This window comes from Botrytis porri (assembly GCF_014898465.1).
Source record: "Botrytis porri strain MUCL 3234 chromosome Unknown BPOR_002, whole genome shotgun sequence".
Classification (NCBI taxonomy): Eukaryota; Fungi; Ascomycota; class Leotiomycetes; order Helotiales; family Sclerotiniaceae; genus Botrytis; species Botrytis porri.
The window spans coordinates 3,108,700-3,129,750 of NW_024066076.1; the positions used below are offsets into that span (position 1 = coordinate 3,108,700).

The following is a 21,051-nucleotide window of genomic DNA, read 5'->3' on the forward strand; positions in this document are numbered from 1 at the left end:
GACCTTATCTAGGTCTTAACACATGCAACTCCAAAGAAGATATTAAACATTACTCATTGTTAGAAATCACATCCCCTAAGCTAGCCGAGCCCTCGAAAAAGACCCCACCATTTCCTGCCCCACACCACAAATTCATAAATGGATGTAACGTGGAGCTCTCTCTACTTGTGATAGGTAGGATAAAAGAGAACATAGAGGACCACCCATGTGGAAATTTTCCATTCACCCCACCTGTCAAAATTTCCCCTTCTATACGATGTAGGTAGGTATTCAAACTCAAACTCACAACTCAATAACCACCGCTCGTATGATGATAGAATTGAAATATTCCACAGGCGAAAAGATTCAACAATCCCTCGTCCCAAATAAATGACAAAAGTCTGTACTTCTTTCTGTCTGTATTCTTTTCCTGAGTAATCCAAAATTACATTATTGATAGGTATAGAAACGGCAAAAGGAATAGCAAGTCCCAGTTTCGATCTGGGGACCTCCGGGTTATGAGCCCGGCGCGCTTCCACTGCGCCAACTTGCTTGTTGGAAGAACTGTTGTTCCTATTTGATGGGAGAGCATGCTTAATTTCAGAGTATGTTAGGAGTGTATTGGCAAGGAAGTATTGTGTGTCAATGAATGGGATATGGGTGGTGGGGGACGAGGTGCAGTTGCGGACGGGAGGGAGGGCGGATGGTGTGGGTCTAGGTGGAAACATTTCTCCGCTCTACCCTGTTACCTCCGCTGAAGGATGGAAGTTATCTCTACTACATGCAGTAAATCGGAGATGCTATTCATGGTCGTTTACCAGTGTATTGGTCCAGCTTTCTAGAATTCTAGCACTATGTGTATAGTAAAAATCGTTGCTATCTTCTATGCTTTATGGGTTCCCTGTACCATCTTCCATCTTCCCTCCTTCCCAGCTCTCTACAATCCATAGCTCACTAACTCCTAAAGTTGTCCTACCGGCAATCCATCACCCTTTCTATAATTATGATAAATATTCACCTCATCATACCCCATCTCCTCTTTCTCTTTGGCCGAAAGTGCAAAATCATCCGTATAATCTCCATGCTACTTTTCCGCCCAATCCCTCAATGCATCCCAATCCAGACAATTTTTGTTCGGTTGTGTCCAGTCTGATTTATCGTGTCCTGCTATATTAGGTACTAATGTATAATCTGGATTACACATGATGAATTGACGGATTCGATCAAAACAGTGGTAAGGGTGATCTAGTGGAGGAAGGCATGGTTCTTTGGGTAATCCGTAGTCCAAGGAATGGTAGAGGCTACGAAGCATACGCTATTTTTTGTTAGAGTTTGGTTGGAAGACGAGAAATTTTTTGGAAAGATGGATAAATAGGGGGAAGCATACAAGACAATGTAGAACATGATAAGATTCGATAAAATAGATGTGTTTGGGCTCCGTATCACCATCATACAGATGAGTTGCAGTTGACTCAGGTATATTGTTCTTTTTGATATATGATTCGGGTAAAGCGACGACACCATGGCCAGGTAAAATGTTATGCCAGGCTTCATTACCATCTGTGGCATTGCGTGAAGTAAAAGGACTGGTGCGAGCGATCCGACGAGTTTGAGAGCGTTCGAGACTGAGTTCCGGAATATCTGTATGATTATAGCCTATTATTATCGTGATGAATCGTCAAAGCTAGCATGCACTAAGAATGAAAACGTAAGAAATAATTACCTGGTGAAGCAAGACATTTTTTTAAAGACCGAGAGCTGGTTGTTAGGATCAAGATTAATTGTAGAGCATTCAAGAGAATTAAGATTGAAACCGAGATCCCCAGTAAATTCTTGAAGAAAAATCTCATTTTTGAAGGAGCGATAGAGTGAGTTTCTGAGAGAAGTCCTTCACTTGACTCCCGATCCCCTTTCTTTTGATCATGATAGCTATCAGACCAGACTTCCGAAGAGCGACGATGATACAACACTTCTGGGGATGGAAGTGTTTCCACATCTGTAGCTGGTGTCATCTTATATAACGGTTCCACTAATGTGGTGAAGCGCATAGAGAAATCCAGGATGAAAGATTGTGGAAAACTAGAGAGGAACAAGTTTTGCCAAGTTGCCAAGGGATATGAGAGCTGAATTATAGATGTGTTATAATAACAAAGGATAGAGTAGTTCTCCAGCGAGGTATTCTATCGTGTTGATGATACAAAGAGATTCTAGGAGACTATTTTGAAAAGAGGTCTCAATAAGAAAAATAAGCGAGCACGAAACTTACGATATTCCATTATTTCAACTTAAGAAGAAATTGGAGATAGAATTCAATTATTTTAGCTCAAATTAAGTACATGAAAATCTCTGCAGAGGGCCTAGAACTTTCTTAATTCAATATGGGAATATTAGAGGTTCAAAGAGCTAAACTAGTCCATCACATTCACCTCTTTCCGATTAAATACCTCCGCTCTCTCCGAAGATTTTTCGCAGATTCACTGACTAGAATGTCACAAGATGTTAAATTAAATTGGCTTAAGTCTTTATTATTCTTTATTGAGCTTGTTTTTTAGATGCTGGTTACTTCAGTACACTGGTTCACATGACGGGATTTTAGCAGTGCTAATGATTCCAATCATTTAAGGATATGAGTTGCCTGTTTTAAAGGAAAGCATTCAATCAGAGTTGAATCTAGGGGCTTCCGTGTGGGAGCTGATTCAGTTCGGCATATGGAAGAGTAGTCATAGATAAACATTACTGCTCAATTGTGATGGTTAGAACTTGCTTCATAAAAAGTAAAAGTTGCCAATCATCATTTTGAGAAAAAAACTACCTCTATTAGAATTTTTAATTCAAAAAAACTAGTCCTGTGAGTCTTGAAGTACTCAGATTTTTCTCATCAACTCTTCTTCCAAGCGACATCAGATCCTTCCTAGCAGTCCAAACGCCATCTTTAATAGCTTTCATAGCCTCAACTTTTTAGGAACCTATCTCTTGCGGTTCAAGACTATTAGGCTTTGCCCATTCCCATACATGAAAGAGACCACCAACAGCAATTCTCTCTGGGCTGCTGCGAGAAACCGGAACAGGAAAAGGCTGTAAGTGCAGACTTTCTGGCACAGGTGCCCCCGATAGAAACTTCAGATGTGAGATGATCTGTGCCTCAAATTCTGTATCAGTTGAAAGCTTGGTAGGCGATTTAGTGAGAACTGATGTAAAATATGTCTTTAAACTATGTGGTCCTGCCAATACTGCTTCTACAGGCAATCTGAAAGTTCCGAGTTCTTGAATCTTGATCCTATCTTTGAGATTCTGCAAGTCATTGATGTTGAGTTTGGCCTGGATGATGTTCAAGGGTGACTTGGATTATTTTCAGATTCGAGTGAATATTTGTGAAGTGAGTAGTACTATTCGTAGATCAACCAAGGAGCAGATTAGTTTTGCCCAGCCTAAATCTCCACATCCGAGTGTTCATCCGAATAGTGATCCTATCCTGTATGAGAGGCACAATAGTGTAGCTTTCCATGAGTACCAAATTCATCTCAATGGCGGTTGTTTATATGTCATGCACAGGTTATCAAACATGGCATTTTCTCGATGTGAAAAAAACTTTCATGTAGCAGAACATATTATCTTCTCAATGATATCCGCGCAAAATTTATTCATTATCTCGGTGACGGAACACATCCATCCATACATATCAGACAATCACTTTCAGTTTTATAGACAAGAATTCGATGTTTCCACTTGAAAAGTCAACCTAGTCGAAAGGTGAATATAGACCATAATTCGAATTCAAAACTGAATCGTTAGTGAATATTCTAAGAGAGGAAAGGTTTCTGAGGTAACCTTTTGATTTTTGAACTTCTACACTTTACAACTTCGATCAAATATCACCACAGTCCCTTTTATTCAAAACGATAGCTCAATCAATTTGGAGTTCCAGTGATATATCAAATAACTAAAGACAGAACGAGCAAAATGAGCGCGATCAATTCAACTCAAGAAGGCACAGCTTCGTCCTTGCAAGATACGGAGCAATTGCGTCGAAAAGAGAGTTTCCTCAAGAGGTGTTCAGAATTTGCCAAAGATTACGACCTCTTGAACCAAGTTCTTACAATTGCCTTGATTTGTATTCAGTCAAATCCTATCGAGGACCATTATATGAACAGATTTTTTTATATTTCTTGGCACGATATACCTCCCATATCTTATCAAAGAACGAGACAATAACCCTTTGCCCCCACATGCAGTTTGGATGCATAGATATACTCCGTATTATAGTGGGAGTCATCCCAGTACAACATCGTCATGTCGTCAGATGTTAGATTCCCACAGCGGTTCCGAATTTGACCTCGCATTCAGAGCATTCTTGGATAAGAACTGCCAGTTTTTCCTCGAACTTTGCAAGAAATCAGCAAATTCTATGCCAGCCCCAGCTCCACTCAAATCACATGCAAACTTTAAACTTCAGCTTGTTCTCGTCGATCGTGCGCTCGAAGCTCAATCGAAGGCTTCTGTCTCGACAAAGGTTGAAGGCAAGATGGAAGATAAGTTCCAGGGTGAAGTTCTAGGCAAACTTTCGGAGTTGGCAGGATCCATCAAGACCGTAATTGAAGTTGTCGCCAACGGAGGTACGAAAATCGTGTCGAATGGGTCTAATAGTCCCAAACAGCCAAGTAAGAAAAGAAAGGGAGCACCAGAATAGAATAGAAGGCAGCAGGTATAGTATTACAGCCTATCTTGAGTTCCAAATTGCTAACACAGATACGTAGCTAGACAGCGTTGCAGACTTTCAATGGCATGTTTTTCAAACAACATTGCACAGGGAGTGAGTTTGTGAGCAAAGGATGGGCTGCTGAAATACGTTTGAGGGGAAGTCTCAGGGTTTTTGAACGTCTAAAATTACTTCGACATTTGTGGGGGCTCGGACGCTTGGGAGAGCTTGAGTTTATCATTCTCAACCTGGGAAACTTGATTATTATTGCAGCGTTACACGATGGTCTTTTTATGGTATTGAAATAAGGTTAGCAGGAAGCAAGTTATGCGGAATGAGCAGTTTAGTCGATGGCATGGTAATCAAAAGTGAAGGCAAACTTCTGCATCCAATCGATCTCAACTGCAACTTTAGACTTAGAACTATGATTCTGAAGTGAACGAATGCAATGAAAGGGTGAACTCAATTGTTGCAAATTCCATTATACCTGGGTAGGGAATTTAAAACTGAGTAGCTATTGAATATCTACTAGCTCAAGAATATTACGACCCACCTACCCGTAAACTAGTCCTTCTCCCAGCTTCAATCTCACCTCCACCATCTTTCTCAAAACAACAACTGATCCATCTTCTTCAAGTACCACTCAAGAATATTCAGCAAACTTCCATCACTGCATTCAATAAGCAAGCCACCTGTTGTCTTTCAGCACAATCGTAACTGCAATCGACGAGATGGCTACCACACTCCCACAACCCGAGATCGCACTTGGTTCCAGAATGCCTGTGATCTGTCAAAAGCTCATCTCAGATAATCCAACCTTTCCAAAGAATCATAGGTCCTTGGGGTCAAGTCCTTACGTTGACCTTGGTTATCCTGAACCATGTCAGGTTCTACGATGTTGATCAGCTCATCGTATTTGTTGGCATGGTCTTCCTCCCTTACTTGCAGGTGGAGCGAGATAACAATCCGTTATCGGTATTGGAACTTCGGAAACGCAGTGGATATACAGATAGTAGCGAAGTTGAACTCAGTTCGAATGGTAACATCATGCTCAACTACCACTGCGATACAAGGTTTCATCTTGATTTCAAAGCCCATTTGATGAATATCTGCAAATCCGTTCTCGATCTCAGCACAAGAGGACCAATAAATCACGATGCCAATCCGAATCCAGTTCAAGTTCCAAATCTTGAACTTCAGCTCGTCCTAATCGACTGGGTGCTTGAAAGCAAGGTGAAGGGGGCCCGAAATAAAAAACGAAAGTTGAAAACTTGTACGGGCTCAGAATCAGACTAGGGGCCAATCTGCTTAACAATTTCTTCCATTTCCAGTGAGTAATCTCCAAATTATGTCCAACAATAGCTACATGGCCGTTCAGTTTTGGATCGAACTTTGGACTGTATGGCAAATTTTCTGCCCCTTATCTCATAGCATAGCAATATATGTGAAAGTGTACTGATATTTGAATACATAGTTTGTAATAGCATCAATGGGATCCCTCAATGGTTTGGAGACTTCACAAAATTGAGCTATTATCTCCCGGTATTGGTATGTTCCAACAATATAACTCAAATAAACGACTGGGCTAACTTTTAACATCAATAGACATCGTAACACAAATATTTGACGATTTTTTGCTACTAGCACAGATAATAAATAGACTTTGATGTGGTAACACGGAGTAACGATTAGATGGTGGGTGAGCAGTGAAACTTTGGATGAGGTTGAGACGTGCTTTGCACTTGCAGCTTGAGTCTTCAATTCGGATTGACTTCACGTTCTTCTAGTATATTAGCAATAATACAATTAGAAGAAGATAATCACACTACCACAGCCAATAGAGTGAGCAGATCAAATAGAAAACGCGATGTTATCAGACAGGCTGTAGAATCAGGCATGTACTACACCTCCATTTTGAAGCAGATAGAGGCTTTTCCTTGCCATTCTCCCATCTACTCTTCCTAAAACGCCAGCAAATCCTCCAGACTCCCGAGCCATTATGCATTTCATCATATTCTCTGTCTCGACCGCTTCGCAATCATGCTATCATAAAAATTCATCCGTACTTTAGCCCGTCACCCAGTCATTAAAGACTCCTCATTTCTGCAACAAAGGGTCACCATATCTGGTTTCTGCCATTCACATTAGCATTTCTACTCCCCCTAGCCGCAACTTGTATAGAGAAACTCACTGCCATCCCAGTTCTTGTCAACTAGTCCATCACATGCCCTATCGTATTCCTCCTGGAATTTCTTTGAATTCCACGAACTACCAGGCGCACCATGGTTAACCTTTTCCTGAGTAGCGCTCTTGGAAGGTGTGGTAGCTGGTGTGTTAGAAAGGTTGTGGGCAGAGTAAAGATCGGGTGGAGAGTCAGGAGCTTCCATTGCGTGATCTTGTGTATGAGGTTCTTGACTTGAGAAAGCTTCGGCCCCAGCTGTTGTTGCGGGTTGTTCTTGATCTGTTGGAGAGTTTGTGAGATGATTGATTTTGGGGTTGAACAACTTGAGGCTGGAGGATGGGAGCTCTTATTTACCTGCAGATTCTTGTGCTGACATTTTGGTAAACTTTTACACCGCCGTAAGGGGAACCTATAAGCTGGAAAGTATCAAGAGGGCAGATTTATTCGTCTGATGGCAGTGAATATATTTCTCACAATTGGAGATTATACCTAACAAATGAAGCTCTGAAGTCAAACACCCCCACAGCCTTGCCCTGCAGGCTACACTAGCTAACACTAGGTAGCGTGGTGCATCCATACACCAAGCCACATCCCTTGCAAACCCAAAAAGCACACCCCTCCATTTTCATCATCTCTCCACAACTTATCACATTTCACTCAATTCTTCAGACAGGAATCAATACGAAAATTTACGAAATCCAATAGAAGATGAGCAAAAAATTATCGGCTCCTAGTGCTTGGGACGACGACTGGGAATCTCAAGCCGATGCATGGGATGCAGCTCCTACACCGAATAAAGCGGTCGAGGACGAACCCAAAATTTCCAAGGCTGAACTATTAGCAAAACATGCGGAGACTAACAAGAGAATATGGGAATCTGCGTATGTTTTGCTACACGCTTACAGTCTATCCTGTCTTGCACTCTAAATTACTAACACGAATATTCAATAGCGAAACTCCAGGCGGTCTTTCAGAACAATTTCCGTTCCTCCTCCCTCCAAGTCTGGCTAAGCCTGTCCCGTTATCTACACCGTACAAAGCGCCTCTTACACTTCTATCTCGAAAGCCCGCTCCTAGAACAGTTACTAAGATCGATCCTCGTACTGGTGAAACGACCACAGTTGAAGCAGAGGAAGAAGAGGAAGTAATTGTCGCAGGACCAAGTGCTGAAGAACTCCGCGAAAAGGCGCAACGTGAACGAGAGGAAAAGCAAAGAAAATACGACGAAGCCAGAGCCAGAATCTTAGGTACAAGTTCTTCGCCAAGAAGCAATTCTGGAAATGGGAGAGGGGGTAGCGGTAGTAATACTCCTAGGAACGGAACACCCCCTCTGCAGGCAAGGGGAAGAGGTAGAGGAAATGACGTTCGGAGACCAGATAGTAGGCCAGACAGTAGAACTGGACAAAAGGAATTATTCGATCCAAACTATACACCTAAGCCTGGATCGTTCACAATACAGAAGACATCTAGAAATGGGGAAGGATCACGACCAGCATCAGGCACATCTACACCAACATCACGAGAGAACGAACAAATTATTAGAGCACCAAGAGGACCCGATGCGACAGGTAGAGGATTTGAATTCGCAAATCGAGGTGGGAAAACGGGTTGATTTTCTGCTCTAGAGTCATCAACTACTACCAGCCTCCGCCAATCTTATTGGCGATTTCTATTACCCTTTCTGCATCACCAGCGTTCTTACCGACATCACTGACGACCTCCCTGTAAGTCGTGTACACCAATCTATCCAGATCTAGGCCTGTTGTTGTCGCCCAATGCGACAGGGTATCTTTAATGTATGAAGGCGAAATTCCTTCAACTAAATCATTACGGTCATCTACGCTCGGGGACTCGAAGTTTTCTTCCCCAGAGAAGTATGCCTCGTCGACTTGAGCCAGCCACAGTTTCTGTTCTTGTGGACCGGGTTTCGCATCACCTTCCAATCGACTTGTGTTTATTGGATCGTCAACCTTAATCTGACCACCCCCGTTGGTACATCCGCCCGGACAAGCCATAACTTCGACATATGTGTAATCAGGACCAGTAGCTTTACCATTCGGCCGCCTGGCACTTCCAATTGGTTTACCACCTGGCATTCGAGACGGCTTGGCTGGCTTTAATCGTCGAACAAGATTCTGTATATTCCGGAATCCATAGTATCGAGCTGCCTTGAGTAAAATCTCGCCATTATCTGCGATAACAGTATAATCCACAACATCTGCGTTACGGCCTTTAATGGTCTGGACGAATGATCCCTTATGCTGCGATGCAAAATAATGAAGGGCATAATGTAGGTTTCCACCAGAAGAACCAGCCTCGCGGCTACCATTGCCACTACTTCTGCGATTAGATGGGAAAAGAAAAGAGTTTAACGTTGGATCTGGGAATGGTATATGCGAGGATGAAGGTAGTGGAGTCCGAGGTAATTTGGAAAAGTCAATACGCCTAGAATCTGCGAGCATGAGTAACTCCTTGCTCGTGATAACAGAATCAACATCTCTAACACCCCGAGTTCCAGTCCCTTCCCAAACGGCGTCGGTCAATTCCTCTCGACTAGCCTCTAATTTTTTATCGAAACATGGCATAACCGCTACATGCCATATCCTCTCGGGTGAAATGCCAAGTTTCCGACTTAGTGTAGTCTTAATAAGAGTTCCCATCAATGCTTGTGGCGACTTCATCCGTGACAAATGTGGTAAAACGTGTGGGTGTGTCTTTTCCGCGTAACATACCCATCCAGGACATGAAGATGTCAGAATAGGTTTCTTGGTTTCTTCTGCGCCGTTCATAGAAGCTATAACTTCCTCAGCTCCAAGTACCAAACATGCCTTCCTTGTGATATTGGTATCAACCACCCATTGAAACGCATTCCGATAAACCGCTCGATTCTTTATCCCCTTTGGTCCACTGAGTAGATGCTCAATCATATAACCTGCTTCTCGTTCGGTGACTCCAAAAGTAGCCGCGATACTTGCTCGCGATTGTGGACTCACACTTGCGACATATATTTTCCCTCCTTGTTCGAGTCCCTCTACGGTTACACCTGTTCCCGTCGCACTTTTATGTAGGCGAAGACCAGGTGCTGAATCTAATTGTGATAATACTTCGGCATGCGATTGTAATGATACAAGAACGGCTTCGGCGGATGTCACACATCCAGAACATGCGAGACAGTCTGTGAGAGATATTTGCGCAGGGGGTAAATCAGATGGAAGGGGGGCGTCGGTGTTGAAAGATATTTCGAGTTCCTAGACAGATACATTAGGGTTAAGTTGAGAGGCGAAAGATGAGAATATGCATACATTATCCGCAGAAGGCTTCGCAGCAGGTAAAGTCTCGACAGGTTTTATACATGCGACTCCTGGGGATATAAAATCGTTCAAATCGTCTGCTGAGAGAATCGCGCTCATGATTTCGATGAGGGGGTGCAGACGCTGAATGCGCCGCTTTTTCTTGTAAGTTATTATTCTTATAAAGTTGATATTTTCCAAGTTTCTCTTCCTGCGCGTAGGTTGGAAAGTAAAAAAAGTATAAATATTGTATAAATTTCGGAGATGTATGAATCTGAAAGGTGGATGAAGTCTCGTTATCTTTACAAAAATTCAAAGATTGGAAATCATTTACAATCACAATTAAGATAATTCGTCGAAAACTGATTGCGAGGATCGGAGCACGGAGATGGTGGCGCTGACAAGGGTTGGAGAAAGCAGCCCCCTCACTAAAGATGCAGAGATGCCTTGTAATTCCAGATTGTTGCCTTGAACCGAGAACGATGACGTAAGATTAATATTTTTGAGATGTTGGGGATGAGCTCTTAGAACTAAATAAATGCACATAACAAGAGGCACTGTGACCTTTACTTGAACTTGTACTTTTAATGTCTTTCAATATTGGTATCTAAAAGTAAAGACTGAAAATATTGAAGTACAAGCAAAGCTCTTTTCAATAACCATAGCAATCATGGACGTATGTACTTAGTCTCTCGAATGCTGCAAATCTAGTCTACTGACAACTATAGGTCTTTTACTCCTACACGTATGGAACGGCAGGATGGCTTGCATTACAATCCCTACCGTTAATCATATCACCCACGATCATCATTACAATGCTCTCACCTGAATATCGAGATGCTACCAGTAAGTACACTCTATAATGTTCTATCAAACCTAAAAACTACATTCTAACAGCGCCTAGCTCTTGAAGAATACTTCTCCCGGTCACTTGGCTTCACCCTACTGACTCTGGGTATACTAACTGTTCTCCTGACCGGATCTGTTCCCCTCACATCCTCAATATCCGACACTACCTCCTCTGGAGTCACCTCTTCCGAAAGCGACCCCAAAGCTCCTTACGCAGTCCCCGTTCTCACGATTAGCACTCTCTATCACGGTATCGTAGCATTTCACTGCTATGCACGCTACACAACCATGGGTACCTTTGCGTTTGCATTAGGATCACTTGGTTCAACGACTTTATTTGCGATTGGAGGGTGGTGTTTACTTTTTGGAACATCGCATGGAAGAATTAGTAAAAAGACGGGAGCGGACAAGAGGACGAGTGGGTTCCCCTTTGGAAATCAGGAGAGCGCTAGTGCGAGGAAGAGGGCTAATAGAAGGGGTTTGTGAGGAGGTGAAGAGAGTATATTTTGAAGGAGTTTTGAGGGACCAAGATGGCTGGATTGCTGAGGATTGTTATAAAGGTTGAATACAGCGAATGCCTTTAAAGGGAGAAATACATTATGAGCAACGCGGTGCTGTGAACTGGACGAGAGTTAAATGCCATATAGGTGTTATGTTGAGACTTCATATACCACCTGGGATATGATTCGGATGGATTCGATTTGACGATTATACTATCAGACATACACCACATCCCATCACCTTATATACCAAAATTCTTGGCAAGGTAAACTGAAAATCACCTCCCCCAACGGCTCCCTCACCTCGTTTTGGAACAGCTAGAAACGCCTCAGTCAGCAGCATACTTACAAAGCACGGCATTAACGATCTTTCATCCGGATATCTCCTTGATCGTTCCTTAATTCCATTACCACAGTAAGACTTGGTATCGGAAATGAACTCTGACAGAAACCTTTTCTTCGTATGGTTGTCCATTGTCCGAAAGTTATTTTGGTGTTGCGTTACATTGGCATACATTCACGATACCAAAGTATAACGTATGCACATCTCAAATAGTAACACATTACCATATACATCAATAAACATCTAACTTAACCCTTGCACATGTCTTACTACTGACCTTGGAAAACCGAACCCCAACTCCATGGATTTTAACTACTAACCCCGAGCTCGCCAATAGCCGCACCGCCCCTATTGCCAATGATGCTGAAGTGGATTTCCCATGATCGATTGCATCGGAAAATTAATGATGATATAATGATCTGATAAAAGATTACAAATCTACGATTCCAAGGTAGGTATTCTGAGAATCCTTTGCGCAGGTAGATAAAGCATTATATACCTAGGCAGCGAGATAAGATATATAAAGACGATAGATATTCCGTTTTTACTTCTTGCATTCCAGCAAGAGCTACCTACCCCACTATTCCTACAATTAAAACAGCTGCTGTCTAATTGAGCTACCCCTCCATCACAACTCAATTCCCAAACCTTAATTCAAAAATTAAATAAACACTCAATTATAATACCATACAAAATCTCAGCTCGTCAGCAAGAGAAGAAGAATCATCAGCAAAAATGGTTCAATTACTCGGAAAAGACATTGGTACCACTGGATATGGCATGATGGGTATGTGTTTCCCCTTCGCCCCCCTTCTCAATTTCTCTGCTCATCTCAATTCCAAACTAACCTCCCCTTCTCCAGGTCTCTCTTGGCGCCCTGAGCCTCAACCTCTTGAAGAGTCCCTCAAAACTCTAAAAGCTGCACTTGACAAAGGTTGCAACTTTTGGAACGGGGGCGAATTCTACGGAACGCCCGAGTACAATTCCCTCACCATCTGCGCTGCCTACTTTGAAAAATATCCAGAAGATGCAGACAAGGTTGTCTTGAGTATCAAAGGTGGTTTAAATCTACAGAAATTTGCTCCTGATGGAAGTCCAGAAGGTGTAAGAAAGAGTGTGGATACGTGTTTAGCACTTTTAAAGGGCAGGAAGAAGATTGATCTTTTTGAGTGTGCGAGAGTGGATAAGAATACCCCGATTGAGGTTACGATGAAGGTTTTGGAGGAGGAATATGTGAAGACGGGGAAGATTGGGGGAATTTCTCTTAGTGAGTGTTCGGCGGAGACGGTCAGGAGAGCCGCGAAGGTTACGAAGATTGTGGCCTGTGAGGTTGAGGTTGCTTTGAACACGTTGGATATTTTTCAAAATGGGGTTGCCGAAGCTTGCAGAGAACATGATATTTTGGTTGTTGCGTATGTATTTCTGATTTCTATGGATGATATAGTATGGCTAACGAAAAACAGATACTCACCGTTAGGCCGAGGTTTGTTGACTGGTGCTATTCAAAAGCTAGAAGATATCCCCGAGGGCGATATGCGTCGAACCTATCCACGATTCCAAAAAGAACACTTTGAGCACAACAAGAAGCTTCTTGATGCTGTGACAAAGATTGCGGAGCAAAAGAATTGTACAACGGCTCAAATCGCTGTCAATTGGCTCAAAGCTATTTCCAAGAGAGACGGCAATCCAGAGATCATCCCAATTCCTGGTGCCACTACAGTCGACCGTATCGCGGAGAACTCAAAGGAGGTATCTTTGAATGCAGACGATTTGGCAGCGCTTGATTCGATAATAAAACAATTCCCAGGTTCAGGTCATCGTTACCCGGAACATGCACAAAGCACACTAGAAGGTTAAAAGCCTTGATGGAAGGGGAGGAGTTAGCGATCATGTAACAAGAGTGAAGTAGTACACAAGGAATATTTGTTAAATAGTAAAGCTCAGAATAAATTGTGTAATGTGTTTCTGTCGACTTGTAGATACAGTTGCCTGTATCATTCCGAATTGCAGAACTCGAGGGTTATTCATCATCGCCGAACAGGAGAAAAGAAATGTAATAAAGCTTGAGCTTACCTATATAATGATCACTCTCGAGTCTTGCAGTAGCTACAGTACTGCTGCTATATCTGCCGGACAAAATTCATCGCAATTGAGAAATTTGATGAGACGAAGAGTATTTTGAAATATTTTATTATTGAGAGAAAATGTTTGACACATCGAATTGAGAAAAGTGGATAATTAACAATTATATACAAGCTACACGGAAAGTTCCGCAAGCTCTTGGCTTAGATGCTTCGCGACCGACATCATTAAGTGCAACCCAACTGCATATTCGCAAAGCTTCTTTAAACACCAACTGAACTCGAGAGAATTCACCACTTACCTCACCTTTTCAACCTTCACCTTCAACATAATTGCGATCATCACTTCTACTATTTAATTGTTACTTTTGATCTCTCCAACATGGCCGACGACTCACCTCCAGGATCTCCCCTCTCCGATCTTTCCTCAGACGCTTTTGACGACGAAGACAACGACCGGATGGCTGCAGATGCTCACATGCCGCCTGCTAAGAGGCAAAAAACAAGCAGCGACGAATCTTTGCGCATCGCCACCTCTCGTATCAAAATGGATGGAACAGATGGTTATTGTTCTACTGATACCGAAGGAGACATTCCAGACTCTCCAAGCATCGTTCAGCGACCCGAAGATGCTCTAGATGATTTACACGAACAAATTACTGTTTGCGCATGGCTTGGTTGCACTAAGGGAGATTTGGGAGATATGGATCAGTTGGTGGAACATTTACATCATGATCACATTGATTCTAGACCGAAAAAATATACATGTGAATGGTTAGCTTGCCCAAGGAAAAGTCAACCACAAGCAAGCGGTTATGCTTTGAAGGCACATATGAGAAGTCATACTGGAGAAAAGCCATTTTATTGCGCATTACCAGGTTCGTTGTCTGCAACTGAATCTTAGAATAAAGCTAACAGCCAATTTAGAATGCGATCGCGCTTTCACACGTTCTGATGCTCTTGCCAAACACATGCGAACAGTTCACGAAACCGAAGCTCTTCGTCCTTCTGATCCTATTCCAAAACATATTCAAGATCATTCAAAAGGTCTACCTAGACATCCTCAACCTAGAGTCGTCATGAAACCATTCCCAGATTCGAATCCAATGGCAGGAGCACATATCTCACCCTTGGTTCAACCCTCGTTAATGGCCACATCATATCCTCCTGAATTGGGAATTACTTTGGAAGAAGAAGCGAAAGGGCCAATTGAGCTCTGGAAGTTACTACGAAAGCAAATACAATGGGCGGAGGAGGAAGGCGAGGCGCTAAGAAAGCAATGTGAGATCATGGAAGAAATAAGGAAGAAGGAATGGATGGAGAAGGAAGTTTTACTCGATGTTGCCATTGCAAAAGACTTGGAAATGGAAGCGAAAAGAAAGGCGGCCTTTGCTGAGCTTGCGAAGCTTCCCAGGGAGGAAGTTGATTACGCTATGAATGAAGAAGCAAATTCGCCCAGTTTTCGCGGCGCTGACTATGCGGAACACACACCAAACACGGCTATGTCTCCAAGTAGGACTCCATTTTCACCTAGAGATCTGACGCCTTTGGAACAGAGCCAAGGCCCTGTTGAAGCGGATGCAGCGGAGGTTTTGACTTCTATGGCACATGCTTAAGAACGGGAAAGGCATGGGATAGGAGGGCATGAAAAGCGAGAATTTTCTAGGGAGCCCCTACATGTCCAGACGTCTGAAGGTTATCGGAGTAATAAGATAAGTGTGCTGGAAGGAGTAAAAAGGGTTATAAATTTTTTATGAAATCGACTGATATTAATTCGGATAATCAGATGGACACTATGGCAAGCAAGGCGTTTTCTAGGGCAATACACATGTGTAGGATGGAAAAGCAGAGGTTCAGCTTCCGTGTGAATTAATAGTCTGGCAGGATTTCCAAACATTAAAGCGATGTCTAATACTATAATGAATTCTTGAACAGTATTTAGTGAGATTTGGTATATTGATGACAGTTGTTAGAGTATGATGCTTGATTTGACTATTTATGATTATAGAGTTAAGCGAAACGTTTATGTAGCTGTTTAAAAGTACTAGGTAGGTACGTATTGGTGATGAGAATAGTATGCTTTTTGGGGGGGGTTTAGTTGAGTGATTTATCTGATACTTAGTAGTGCATTGTTAGGTAGTTGGTATTAGATGAATAGCAAGTTGAGGGGGAGGTTAAGCAGTGGGAAAGTGATTGCACTACCTAAGTAGGTGGGAGGTAACAGACTAACAATCGTTGTATCGGAGTTTAGTAAGATTACAGTAGGTTACTGCAGATACCTGCCTATTCAATGGAATGAAAGTGAAGAGATATAGTTTAGGAAAAGTAAAGTAAAGTAATGATAATGATAATGGAGTGAAAATGTACATGCTACTTTCTAGCATCTATCTTTCTGTCATTTTTAGAACTTGTTACTTCGATAGATTGGATGGGTAGGTACGTACGCAATAGAAAGGAGAGGAGATGAGATGGTTCGCTTAATTTAATTTTAGACTTTTGGTGTTGGTTTTGTGATGGTTTCGGTTTGGTTTGGTTTGGGTTGGGTTTCATAAGTGTTATTTTATTTCATTTTATTTAGTGGTAGTGGGTAGTTGTATGTGCTAGGGCACTAATATGATATGATATAGAATGATTTGACTGGGTTTAGTTCTCTTGTTGTTAGGGCTGTGATTAGATATGAATGAGGCTTTAAATATGAGATGTGCGATAGAAGGCAAGGAGACGTTTTGCTTGATTCTATACTTCCTTGGTATTGGGTGTTCTGTCAGCCGTGGGCATCTTTGTAGATATGGAATGAGATAGAAGGGACGTGGATAATTGTAGTCTTACGGGATGGTTCTATTGTAGAATTGCTATTGTTTGCTCGCTTAGTGCTGATGTCTATTTGCGAGAGGCAATCTAAGAGTTGTAGAGAAGTTAGTGACTTAACAAGGCTTTAGCGATCTGTTCGTTATGAATCGATTCAGCTTTTAGATGCTTCTTTCTTTGATATAATTCACTTTATTTTATACAATATTTAAGTTCATTATAGAATTTTATCAGTATTATTTGGTTTGATGGTGCACACAATGCGAAAGTCATGTCAATCTTACGAGATGAGTGTTTGTATCAAGGTGAGATACTTGTGAGTTTCATGGTACTGGCAGTCAATTGAGATGATTTTGATGACGATATGTGCTGCTGTATTTAAGTTGACGATGATAAAAACGATTTGTTGTCCGTCGTTGTCGATTGGAACTCATCTCCCATCATCGTTTTCTGGACTTTTGATTCCGCAATGCTTGCTTCACTTTGCCACCCTATTCCATTTGTATCATCGACTTTAGGGTTTTCTCACAGTAATCTCACCAGTAGCATTTTCCCTTCATCATAAATTTTGCTATCGGTTTTAGTTGATATGCCGAATAATCTGATTCTGAATTCTGATTATTTATACACAAAGAAGGTATCTGTCTGTTACGACCATGATTCTAAATTTCTCTTCCTCTTAACTAATAAGTACCCGAGGAAAAGTGAATAGGGAGGCAGGCTAAGGTGTTATGTGGGAGAGGATATAGGAGTGTAGACTTTACATGGAACAACTGTAATACGAATCTAAGACTCTACATATACACACCCAAGAGCAGATATCATTGAATGCATTTGTACAGAATACAAGATATTATTTAACTCATTGAGCCTATGTTAAGTATTATTTCTGGTGTTATGAGTACAGAAATGTGTTTGGCTATTGTTTTCTACTTGTCATTGTCTTAACATACAATTCAGACTGCATAACAAGATTCAGTGATAGCAGTAACTTTCACTTGGCCTCAACATCAGCCTTCATCTCAAAATTTATAAATTGATAAGTGTCAACTTCATTAGACACATTAAACCTAACTTGTGAACTGAGGCCATTTGCGATTGTGCTTGAAATATTTGAAACACAGCCTTAAGAACTTCAAAGGTACAAATTTTGTATATGCATATCAACTCTAGTTGTCTTTTAGTCATTTCGCCGCCATAGACTTATCTATCTCATACCATCTGGTCTTTAGTGAGTATCAGATGATAGAATTATTGCCAATTGTTCTATAAAAGATCTTCTTGATCATTTCAACACTAGCATGATATTCTTCTACTGTCCGATATCCAACACCATTCGAAGTCTAATCCACTAAAAAGCTGTTGGTTTCGTGACAACCAGACATGAATTGAGATTCTGCCCAGCTTCTCCAAAAAAAAGTCTGATGTATGTCTGAGTATGCTGAACATCTAATGTTCTTGCTTGAACATGACTTGTAAACGAGATAGCTGCGTAAAAGCAATAAAAAGATCATTGACAGTGAACAAAACACCTGCTAAAATAATAACTGATACCAAATCACCCATATCCCGACACCGCATATTACTTCCTCATATATACAACAGCATCATAGCAGAAGAACTCAGCTCGTTTACAAGACATGGCAAAGCTTCATAATCTGCGTACCAAACGTCTCTCTAGACAAATGTGAAAGCATATCATACGTCGCTATAGCCGAATTTAAAGAAGAATCTAGAGGTCCAACTCTACGAAAATATATACTCTCCCGATTACTTTCTCCTTCCCTACTCCCCATAAGTGTATGATTCACATCTTATTCGCCTTGTCACTAGACCCACCACGAATCCACTGATTCACCCAAACAAAGAACATAAATATACGCTCCTATTCCGCGCATCTATCAATTCAAGGAATCTACGTGAAAGCCCGTGGAGACCTGTGAGAAGTTGTGGATTCGGCACTCGCCAATACCTAAACGTAGAACATCAGAGACTTCATTTAAAGATTGGTGTTGAAACACAATCATCAGCTCATTCAGCGCTTAACTCCTCATACCTACATGTGAAGGAATAAGCCCTCCTAATGAAATTTCGTGTTGCCTTTTGAAGTATTGTCGATCAAAGTAAAAAGTTACGCACGGAAAGTAACAGTGAAATTGCGAACTGACGATGATATCTTCAATCACGGTGAAAGTATCTTCGTGAGATTGATGCTGAGTTATCTCTGGATCTTCCTGAACTACCCTTCTCCTTCAAGAATCTCCGAATCTTGTTTGGATCATATGAAATACGAATCTACCTTGGCCTATGATCGGTACCACTTTGGTTGGTTTTCATTTGTAATTAGATCTTCCACTAGTCTCTTATTCTTCTGCTTTAAATAGGTACCAACAGACTAACAATAATGCAGTGAATTTTTTAGAAAGAGGAAAGATAAGTAAGAGCAAGAAAACAAACTTCGTATCAGCTAGTCTAATATTGTAATTTCAAAGTGAGCTTGAGTCAGATTCTAATTGTAATCACACGAAAGAGCTTATTCCCACTCGGGATTAACAAAAACAAATGTTATTCTCCAGTACGAACTCAATTAAACATCACAACACCACCCGAAACAGCCCCCTCTAAAGTTTTCCCTACTCCCCCAAAGAATCTATCAAACATCAACCAACTTCTCCTTCTCCCCACCAGTACTCTTACTCTTCTCCACCTGCTCCAACCCCTTCTTATTCCCTCCCCCCTCCTTTCCCTCATCATCGCTATCCTCCTCACTATCATCTTCCCATTTTCTCGTCCCCTCCAAATCTCCCCTATCAATCCTATTCGAAGCCTCTCTCTCCCTCGCTCTCTCCATTCTCATTCTCTCCCTCTCCTTCTTCGCTTCCGCTCTTCTGCTATCCATTTTTTCATCCCTCTCCCTCTCCCTCTCTCTAAGCTTCTCTTTTTCCTTCTCTCTAACTCTCTTCTCTTCCCTAATCTTCACATCCATCCTCTTCTCCTCCCTACCCTTCCCCACAACAACCTTCCCCCTAAGCAACTTCTCCATCTCCCTCAATCTCTCGAGCACCCTCTCCCCCTCCAAAACTCCCATGCCAGATCCCCTCTCTATTTCCCTTCCAACCCTACTACTACCTCTCTCTCTCTTCTTCCTCTCCATCCCACCCCCCACATCCAAATCCCTCAACCTCTCCACCCCCCTCCCATACCCCGGAAAAAATCCCAAATTCTCCGCCTTAAACCAACTCGGCCAATCGCTCAACCCAATCAACCCAAGTTCAAATCTGGTTCTGGGCATCTCATGTTTATACCGACAATTTTCCGCCCACTTACATCTTCTATTATGTGTACACCAATGTCTACATGTTTGTTGTTGTCCTTGTTGCTGTGTTTGTAGAGTTGATGCGGCATTGCGAGAAGGAGCGTGGATTGATGTTGACAGGCCCGGCAGGGAATGTGGTTTCGTAGATAGATTTTTGGTATTTGTGGCAGTGTTCAAGGTGGAGGATCGGATTGGTAGCACAAGAGGACTAGAAACTGCAGTATCGGATCTGATTTCGACAAATTAGTACGCGATCACCACAAACCTTTCCCCCTTAATTCGACACAGATACATACCCACTACTTCCCACCAATCCCTCTTCACCTTCATAATCATTCCCCTCTTCACTCACCTCCAATCCAACCAATCCATAAAAGCCTCCACCACCCGGAGCACCAGGTTGAGCTCCTCCCTGCAACCCTAAATTCAACATTCCACTTGTCTCCACTAAATCCAAATTCCTCGGTACCCCTATTAAATCCACACCTTGGGGTAATTCATCAACCGCCACTAGCGGTACGACTTGTCCCGTCTTGCGGACTATGAAGTAGCCTGGTCGAGGACCTTGGGTCGGGACCGACAGATCTTGAACTGTGCGGTCTCGAGCCGGAGCTTCTCTTTTGTTGGTTTTAGTAGACATATTGGTCTACTTGCAACCGGTTGTGGTAGTTTATGGAAGAGGTGTTCGTCTGATTAATGTATCATGTATGATGTATGGTGGGTAGCACGGAGAAGAAAGGGCTGAAGAGGTATGAGAGATGGCTATATAATGTCGATGAACAACTTAAAATTAGGTAATTGACTCTCACACCTCAGCATCTATGAGTGATTGCTCTCGTTTGCCCTGTAACGTATATATTGTGCTATACAATCAACTGTAAAAACACGGGATCGGAGAACTCTCTTCTCGTGTATGTCGTTCAAACAAACTTTGTTCAACAGAAATATCCCAACTCTCTTTGCTTGTACCAACACATATACACTTAGACAAATAAAAAACATAAGAA

The 21,051-nt window shown here is 42.0% G+C and overlaps 10 protein-coding genes across 10 annotated transcripts; 6 read left to right on the forward strand and 4 right to left on the reverse strand.

Annotated features, from left to right (window-relative positions):
• Positions 1-1,063: 1,063 nt before the first annotated feature.
• On the reverse strand, positions 1,064-2,027 carry EAF01_001923 (uncharacterized protein; the record flags this gene model as incomplete). Its single annotated transcript, XM_038910173.1, has 3 exons — positions 1,064-1,294; positions 1,367-1,635; positions 1,703-2,027. The coding sequence occupies 3 exons, from the start codon at positions 2,025-2,027 to the stop codon at positions 1,064-1,066; spliced, it is 825 nt and encodes a 274-aa protein (XP_038774985.1).
• Positions 2,028-4,279: 2,252 nt separating this feature from the next.
• EAF01_001924 (uncharacterized protein) lies at positions 4,280-4,666 on the forward strand (the record flags this gene model as incomplete). Its single annotated transcript, XM_038910174.1, has 1 exon — positions 4,280-4,666. One exon carries the CDS (start codon positions 4,280-4,282, stop codon positions 4,664-4,666), a length of 387 nt encoding a protein of 128 aa, XP_038774986.1.
• A 740-nt stretch (positions 4,667-5,406) lies between these two features.
• EAF01_001925 (uncharacterized protein) lies at positions 5,407-5,971 on the forward strand (the record flags this gene model as incomplete). Its single annotated transcript, XM_038910175.1, has 2 exons — positions 5,407-5,510; positions 5,563-5,971. The coding sequence occupies 2 exons, from the start codon at positions 5,407-5,409 to the stop codon at positions 5,969-5,971; spliced, it is 513 nt and encodes a 170-aa protein (XP_038774987.1).
• An 801-nt stretch (positions 5,972-6,772) lies between these two features.
• On the reverse strand, positions 6,773-7,233 carry EAF01_001926 (uncharacterized protein; the record flags this gene model as incomplete). Its single annotated transcript, XM_038910176.1, has 3 exons — positions 6,773-6,807; positions 6,867-7,136; positions 7,212-7,233. The coding sequence occupies 3 exons, from the start codon at positions 7,231-7,233 to the stop codon at positions 6,773-6,775; spliced, it is 327 nt and encodes a 108-aa protein (XP_038774988.1).
• A 332-nt stretch (positions 7,234-7,565) lies between these two features.
• EAF01_001927 (uncharacterized protein) lies at positions 7,566-8,469 on the forward strand (the record flags this gene model as incomplete). The annotated part of the gene is made up of 2 exons (XM_038910177.1): positions 7,566-7,738; positions 7,809-8,469. 2 exons carry the CDS (start codon positions 7,566-7,568, stop codon positions 8,467-8,469), a joined length of 834 nt encoding a protein of 277 aa, XP_038774989.1.
• Positions 8,470-8,494: 25 nt separating this feature from the next.
• Positions 8,495-10,267, reverse strand: EAF01_001928 (uncharacterized protein; the record flags this gene model as incomplete). Its single annotated transcript, XM_038910178.1, has 2 exons — positions 8,495-10,105; positions 10,160-10,267. The coding sequence occupies 2 exons, from the start codon at positions 10,265-10,267 to the stop codon at positions 8,495-8,497; spliced, it is 1,719 nt and encodes a 572-aa protein (XP_038774990.1).
• Positions 10,268-10,710: 443 nt separating this feature from the next.
• Positions 10,711-12,100, forward strand: EAF01_001929 (uncharacterized protein). Its single transcript, XM_038910179.1, has 3 exons — positions 10,711-10,823; positions 10,876-10,993; positions 11,052-12,100. Exons 1-3 carry the CDS (start codon positions 10,818-10,820, stop codon positions 11,480-11,482), a joined length of 555 nt encoding a protein of 184 aa, XP_038774991.1. The 5' UTR covers positions 10,711-10,817; the 3' UTR covers positions 11,483-12,100.
• A 474-nt stretch (positions 12,101-12,574) lies between these two features.
• On the forward strand, positions 12,575-13,696 carry EAF01_001930 (uncharacterized protein; the record flags this gene model as incomplete). The annotated part of the gene is made up of 3 exons (XM_038910180.1): positions 12,575-12,626; positions 12,702-13,251; positions 13,303-13,696. The coding sequence occupies 3 exons, from the start codon at positions 12,575-12,577 to the stop codon at positions 13,694-13,696; spliced, it is 996 nt and encodes a 331-aa protein (XP_038774992.1).
• Positions 13,697-14,302: 606 nt separating this feature from the next.
• EAF01_001931 (uncharacterized protein) lies at positions 14,303-15,536 on the forward strand (the record flags this gene model as incomplete). The annotated part of the gene is made up of 2 exons (XM_038910181.1): positions 14,303-14,798; positions 14,848-15,536. The coding sequence occupies 2 exons, from the start codon at positions 14,303-14,305 to the stop codon at positions 15,534-15,536; spliced, it is 1,185 nt and encodes a 394-aa protein (XP_038774993.1).
• Positions 15,537-19,381: 3,845 nt separating this feature from the next.
• On the reverse strand, positions 19,382-20,684 carry EAF01_001932 (uncharacterized protein; the record flags this gene model as incomplete). Its single annotated transcript, XM_038910182.1, has 2 exons — positions 19,382-20,273; positions 20,341-20,684. 2 exons carry the CDS (start codon positions 20,682-20,684, stop codon positions 19,382-19,384), a joined length of 1,236 nt encoding a protein of 411 aa, XP_038774994.1.
• Between the last annotated feature and the right edge of the window lie 367 nt (positions 20,685-21,051).